The 7,549-nt window shown below is 43.7% G+C and overlaps 1 protein-coding gene across 1 annotated transcript; it reads right to left on the bottom strand.

The window, feature by feature from the left end:
- Positions 1–840: 840 nt before the first annotated feature.
- Positions 841–1,461, bottom strand: LOC110704121. Its single transcript, XM_021881898.1, has one exon. It carries the CDS (start codon positions 1,459–1,461, stop codon positions 841–843), a length of 621 nt encoding a protein of 206 aa, XP_021737590.1.
- Between the last annotated feature and the right edge of the window lie 6,088 nt (positions 1,462–7,549).

Here is a 7,549-nt window from a genome sequence, read left to right as displayed (position 1 = left end):
TACCGACAATGGCGTTGTAAGCGGATGGCACATAAATCACCAAAAACTCCGCCATAACATCTCTCGCTGCCGACCCCTCTCCCATTCGAACCTGAAGAACTATACTGCCCTCAAGTCTTACCGTTGATCCGTTGAAGCCTATCACGGGATAGGACACTAGCGTTAAGTATTTTCGGCCAATTCTCATGACATCAAAAGCTCTAGCAAATAGGATATTGGCGGAACTCCCGCCATCAACAAGAGCCCGCTTGATATCTGCTCCATTTACCGTCAATACCAGCACCAACGGATCATCATGAGGGAAGACTATTCCCTTAGCATCTTCCTCCGAAAAAGGTATAGAAAACATGGGAGAAGGTCGAGGTCGTTCCTCTACGCTCAATGCGTTCACTAGATGTCGGTATTCCGACAAACTTTTCTTCGCCCCACTTACATAACCCCCGTATACCGGTCCTCCCGAAATGACATCGATTGTTATTTTGTGTCCTGTCGGATTACCTCCCTATCTGGATGTTTCCGCATGGTTCTGTCTGTAGGTGTCATCTTGCATTGATGAATCTCCCTGCTTTCGGTACTCGGTTTGCCTGGGCTGTGCATTTTGCTGTCGGCCGGGACCTGCTTGAGTACGATACTGGGACAATCGCCCCTTCCTTATGAGATCTTCAAGGTTCTCCTTTAATTGGACACATTCTTCGGTGTAATGACCAACATCTCTATGAAACATGCAATATTTCTTCACGTCCCGGCCCTTCGTTATCATCGGTGCCGGTCGACTCCAATCTTCTCTATTCTGGTTTATTGAATAAATTGCCGCTCTCAAGGTGTTTAACTGCGTATAACTTAACGGGCCAATCCCCTTGTCGGTCGTCCAGATCTCTGCTGACCTTGCGGCAGTACCCTGCTTATCCCACCCATCTGGGCGTTTGGGCTATTATCACTTTGCCTTCTGGAGGGTTCTGCTGACGATATCTGACGGCTCGTTTTCGGCAGTTCCTCACTCTTTATGTATTCGTGAGCCTTGCCAAATGCTACCCCTAAGTTTGGGAAAGACTTCCGCGACATATATTTTTTGAAGTCGTTGTCACCCAGTCCATTCATCAACGCCATCACGGCAATTTCTTGCTGCAATTTTGGTATGGTGTTAGCCTCGTTATTGAAGCGCCTAATGAAATCTCTGAGCGATTCCTCTTTTCGTTGCTGAATAGCCATGAGCTCGCCAGATGTCCTTTGTCTCGCACTGTTACTTATGTACTGACCTGTGAACAACTCCACCAGGGTCTCAAAGCAGTCGACTGATCCCGGCTCTAAATTGGAGAACCAATCTGAAGCTGCCCCGGTAAGAGTCGTAGGGAAAACTTTACACCACACAACATCGGTGTCGGTATATAGCAACATGTGACTCTCAAAAGCAGCCACATACCGCTTAGGTTCCCCCTTACCGTCATACGTACAGGACGACATCTTTATCTTCACCATTTGTTGGTCAAGTACCTCTTGTGTGAACGGAGATATCATGGGCCTGATGATCGCCCTGGCTGCCCGCCTTTCCAAGCCACTGGAAACCTCATGCCGATAGGAACCTGAATCCCCCACCTGGGTGCCTTGCGTGATTTGGCGCTCAGCCGGTATGGTCTATCGGCCCCGGCTCCTTGACGGTTGTTGTTGTCCCGCCTGATTGAACTGACTCTCCAGGTTCACTATTAGCGGCTTTGTCGGTACATCAGGCAGTACCTCCCCTGCCGCTAACTCGACTTTCTTTCTTTTCTTAGACATAGCCCGCATGACCCTAGCCGTTATCTCTAGCTCCTCCGGGGTGAACCCCTCCAAGGGATCTGGGGTCACTACTCTATTGCGGTCAGGCGTTAAGGGCATGTTCGTTGTGTTGCCGTGAAGGAGATGAGTTTCATCCTCGACCACGATTTCTGGTAGGTTGTTTATAGTTTTATTCGCGTTAGCATTTAAGATACTGGTATCATACTGCCGGTTATCAACCTCCGGTACCGGTACTGTAGTTTCCTTACTTCCTTCCATAACTGTGAGAGGTTCTATTGGAAGATAGAAGTTATTACTATCCCTTCCTTCTAGCGCCAATTGTTCCTGCTGATTTCTGCTTCCATTGATGTCCGAGGGCTGGTAATGGTTTACCGTCCAATTGCTCACCTACACAGCCAATACAGATTAGCTAACCCGGGGGTTATCCGGGAATAACCACTCCGATGCTAAAGTCAGTATCTTTGTCAGAAGAAAGTGAAAGAAGTGAGAGAAAGTGTTTTAGAGAGAGAAAGAGATTCTACCTTTGAAGTGAGGATTTGCTTGGATATTTATAGAAACACAACCAAGCAGGTGTCACCTATACAGATAGGTGGCACACCGACCTTGTAAATAGCAGGTGCCTACGCGGCACCAAACAGCTCTCCACGTGTCAGAGGGACATGCCACGTTCCGAGAAGCAGCTCCCCACGTGGCAGAGACTGATGCCGGTAAGGACATGAATTATTCAATGATTAACGAGGGCTTTAAACTGCACGACGCTCTTTTACCAGCATGTTGTAGATGCTACCGGTACAATGGCCACTCAAAAGTCATCCTAATTATATTAGGTACTTTGGATTTAATACCTCTAGTGGAATGGTGATTAATCTAACTTGATTTTAATACCTCTAGTGGAATAGTAAATGTGCTTTGGAATTTTGCGTGCATACTGATTTTGATTTAATATTATTCCAATCGGACTGCAGTTGATTGCAAATATGTCTGCAATTACCAATTATTCCACCATTGCAAAAAAGTAACGATTTCCCATAATATTGTTGAAATAAAAATCAATTCCCATAATACATTGGTTTAAAAATAAATTCCCTATATAGTGTCCATGTAGGATCTTTTTTTTTTTTGCTTTTGGTTCAACTTAAAACGCTAATGGTAATAGTGGTTTTAAAAAAGAGACCTCCTCTAACAATAACAGGTCTCTTTGCGTCCTTGGTTAATTCACTAGGCATATCTACAGGAAAATTATTTCAAAGAGACCGCCTTGAAATACGACAGGTCTCTTTGCGTCCTTGTTAATTCTTAGCCCACAACAAGAAAAGAGAGTGCTGACAATTACACTTATAACTTCAAAGAGACCGCCTATCAATAAAAACAGGTCTCTTTGACTTTATTTTACAAAAATTGCAAAACCGCTAATACCGTTAGCGGTTTTAAGTTGAACCGAAAACCAATCCTACGTGGACACTACTTTGGGAATTTGTTTTTAAAACGAAGCATAATGGGAATTAATTTCTATTTTAACAATATTAAGGGAAATCGTTCGCAAAAAAGCACCAAATGCAAGTTTCTGTCATGGATAAAATGGGAGTGGTAGAAGGTGCATTCCTTGAGGTTACGCATGAACACTAACTTGGCGTTAAGGTTTGTTCTTGCTTTTATCTGATTTGTGTATTTAGCCGCTATCTTACTTTGTTCCCCTTGAAATTTTGCTAAAATGCCTAATTGTGTATAGCATCAAGTTTGTCTTTAATTTCACCTGTGCTCTTGGATATATTTATGTAGTGTGCTTGCTTCCATATTTAAAATGCAATTTACTCATGTCTAGAGTCCATAAACCATGAAGCTGCATGGTAAAGTCATTTAGCATTTCTTTTCAATTCGTCAGACTTTCGTGGATATTTATTTTATTCCCTACATTCAGTTAATTAGAGGGGGGACATCTTCTGGGACTTACATGGACTATGGCAGTATTCATAATGAAGTGCTGTAATCCTGGCACTCTGGCAGTTACCTGTTTGCTTGAATTGGCACATTGTTATGAATGGTTTTTGAATTAACCGCAGGGTCCAATATAAAACTATTGTTTTAAATGATGTGTAATCGTATTGAGTGCTGCGCTCAATAACTGCTTGCATTCATAGTGTTGATTTGATGTATGAACTTGCTCTTAAGAATTTACTTTATGCAGATCCAAAGCAAAGAAACTGGTGGAGATTCTCAACGACCCAGGCGATGTTTGTGAAAGAGGTACTAAACTAATACCTAGAATTTGATCCTTGAAAACAATTGCTTCCATAAAGTTCCTCCCTAGCTTGGTCATCTTTTTTTTTTCTTTTTTTTTTTTTCGGTTTTTTGGGTAACCCCTTATGCTATCATAAACTACTTAACAGGAATAATTCCTTGTTGCCTGTGATACTGAGTGTGGTCTATTGATCGCATTGATTAAAAAAGTCTAATTTTAGAACGATATATGCTATCACTTTGGGCATTATGTCACTCAAAAAGCTGACAAATACTATACAAGATTGGATTTTAAGCTCATAACTATGTGCTGCATGTTTACTGTGAAATTCATTTGTTTTACGATACCCTAGTGAGCGTTTACGCTTTGTTTGGATAACAAATAAGGAAGGAAAGGAAAGGAAGGGAAGGGAAAGAGGAGGAAGGGAAGGGAAAAAAAAGGGAGGGGGAGAGGTGAGCTCCATTTTCCCTCCATATCTCTTCAAAATTTGAGGGATTATGCTTATTAAAGAGAGAGGGAAAATGGATCCCTCCCTCTCCTTTCCCTTCCTTCCCGTAATCCTTTACCCAAACAAGGGAGTTTGTCCCCCTCCCTTTCTCTTCCCGTCTTTTGCTTCAATTTCCTTCTATCCAAACAAAGTGTGTAGTGTAAAATTGAACTGAATCTGTTTGTTTGCCTTCTCATCCTTGCAGCAACTTATATTGATATTATTGGTAGGGATGGCAATGGGGCGGGTCGGATGCAGATGATGGTACCTCCATACTCATACCCGCTTAAAAATCTTATACCCATCCTCGCCCCACCAAACGTGGCGGGTACAATATTCACATCCATACCCACCCCACCGGATACAAGATAGGATCCATCCCCGCCCCATCACCCACTTGAATATTCATACCCAGCTCATACTCGCCCCAAAATCGTCCCAAACCCATTGCCATGATGCTCTATTGTATCACATTAATGACAATTATATCAAATTAAGTTAAGAAAATTGGGACTTTCATTATTCAAGCTTATTGGGTCTTAGAGGGTATCAAGTTTCATAAATTATAAAATGTTTTAAAAGAAATATGGTGCGGGTATAAGATGGGTACGGGCGGGGCGGATATGAGGCGGGTCTACTCTAAAATCCATACCCGCCCCATCACCCATGGCGGGTACACATTTTATATCCATCCCCGCCCCATCACCCGCCAAACTTCCCTCCATCCCCGCCCCACTTGGAAAGGGATGGGGCGGGTCTCCCATTTAACCCGACCCACTGCCATCCCTAATTATTGGCCTTTGATACTCGTTAACCAAGTGGCAGACACAGCTACTAAATAACTATTTATGAATTTTAACTCTTAGAGATATCTAACAGTGAATTACTAAACATTCAGAGTGTAACTTGTCGATATCCATCTAAAAAAACAATTTTGTAATAGAAATAAACCTGCTCTATAAGTAGTCTTTGGCCATTGTTAAAATTCTGTTTTCTGATGTGTAAGCTTTATTATGTGTAAGCTTTATTATGTATGCACACCAGCATATTAGAAAATTCTTTTAATCTCCCTCCGTAATCATCTTGTGCATATGCTGATGCACTTTCTTATGTTGATGTACAATTCATCTCTATTTTCGAAACAACAAGCCCAAAGCTCAACATCTTGGCTTTTGCATGTGGTCATGTTATCGTCTATGTTAGGTCACAGGTATTGCTTGGTTGGTGGTGTTGCTTATGTTTATATATATTCTTCGGTGATTTTCTGTATAATAAACCTGATCATTCTTCAGGGTGTGATCCGGGAAAGCCCCTCCGATGTTTAAATCAGCGAATGTATATTCTAGAGCGAGAAAGTAGAGAGAGAAAGTACATTTGCTGACTTAAGCATCAGAGGGGCTTTCCCGGGTCATACCTCCGAGGCAGTTAACCTTCTTTCTCTCTTTTGCAGGCCTAGCTCTCGGAGAACAAGGCATAGCTAAGGAGAATTCGGACATTCATTGGACATAGCTCTAGGACATCTTTATTTCATTACCCTCACACCGAGGAGTATTCTGTTTCCCAAAACAGGTGGCGCCTTTGTGGGGATAACTAACAAGAAGTCATTATGGTGAATACTAGGCGTCCCCGCAGCACACATCAAGATGCTACTAGACAAGCTCCAATTCTCTCGGCTAGGCATGCTCATATGGTCGAGGAGATAGTACCCCCAGCTCGTAGTGACCCTGCTGGAGAGGTGAATAGCCCAGGGTAGTCACTCACCGAGACTTGGACCAATTGGCAGCCCAGATCAACGAAAACCTGGAGGAAAGCCCCAGGGCACTTGTCAACCAGGGGGTGGGGCAAGGCAGGCAGGGGAACGCTCCACAGCCTAACCCTCAGCCTCACGTGTCCCACCTCTATCAAGCCTCCTCTCGGCCTCAGCATCAGGCATCCCGTCGCTCTCAACCTAATCAGTCTCCTAACCCCAAAGTGGGAGACAGGTTAGCCAAGCCGACCAAGAGATGTTAGAGAGATAATTAATGACCAAAGGTTGAGGGACGAAACTCTAGATTCTCGCAACTCTAGGAGGGAGAATTCCAAGGAAGATAATGATCCGCTCCCCCCCCGAGAGGTCGAACTAGAGTTCACTCTCGATTAGCATGGATGAACAAGGTACCGGGATAGCATGATCCACTCAGCCTTTTCCAGACCAAGGGGGAGACCCGTTCGTTCAGTAAGTAAGAGTCCCAAGAATCCTTCTTCCTCAGGGAGACTCGGGATTGTCAAGAACATCACCCCATTCAGCCAGGAGATAATGAATACCCCTATTTCTCCTAAGGTCAAAATCCCTACGTTGGACCCTTATGATGGAAAGACAGACCCAACGAACCATCTGAACGCTTACAAAGCACATATGGGAGTCCAAATCGGGTGTGAAGCCTCATGGTGTAGGTTCTTCCCTACCACTCTCAAAGGCATAGCTTATACATGGTTCAACAACCTTACCACAGGGAGCATAAGAACGTTTGACATGCTAGCTACTCAATTTAAAAAGCATTTCATCGCTGGGAGTAGGCAAACAAAGACTAGCGTTCATATTATGACGGTGAAGTAGGGAGAGAATGAAAGTCTTAAGGACTATAGCAAGAGGTTCAACACCGAGTCTCAGCTCATCCCCGACCTCCAGGATAATGTTGCTTTCACAGCCCTTCTCTTCGGGCTCAAGTCTAACAAGCTGAAGTTTGAATTTGTTCATGACAAGGTGAGCACCTTCTCTGAAGCCATGGAGCTGAAAGGATCATTGAAGCTAGTGAGGTGTGCAAGACACCCGTGGTAAACAACAAGGGGAAGAGGAAGCAAGAAGATAACTATCATGAGAACAGGAATAGAAGGTTAAGGAGGGCTGAAAGTGATGATGAAGGACTAAATATAATACTGATAGGGGTGAGATCTATTTGGACATAAAGCACAAGGCTATCCTCCCCAAGCCTAACCCAATGAACACGCCGATAGAGCAAAGGAACAAAAAGCTTTGGTGTGAATACCATAAGGAGTGCGGTCACACCACT

The sequence above is a fragment of the Chenopodium quinoa genome, unplaced genomic scaffold (assembly GCF_001683475.1).
Source record: "Chenopodium quinoa cultivar QQ74 unplaced genomic scaffold, ASM168347v1, whole genome shotgun sequence".
Taxonomy (NCBI): domain Eukaryota; kingdom Viridiplantae; phylum Streptophyta; class Magnoliopsida; order Caryophyllales; family Amaranthaceae; genus Chenopodium; species Chenopodium quinoa.
Note: the sequence above shows the minus strand (reverse complement) of the source record. Positions and strands in the feature narration are given on the sequence as shown.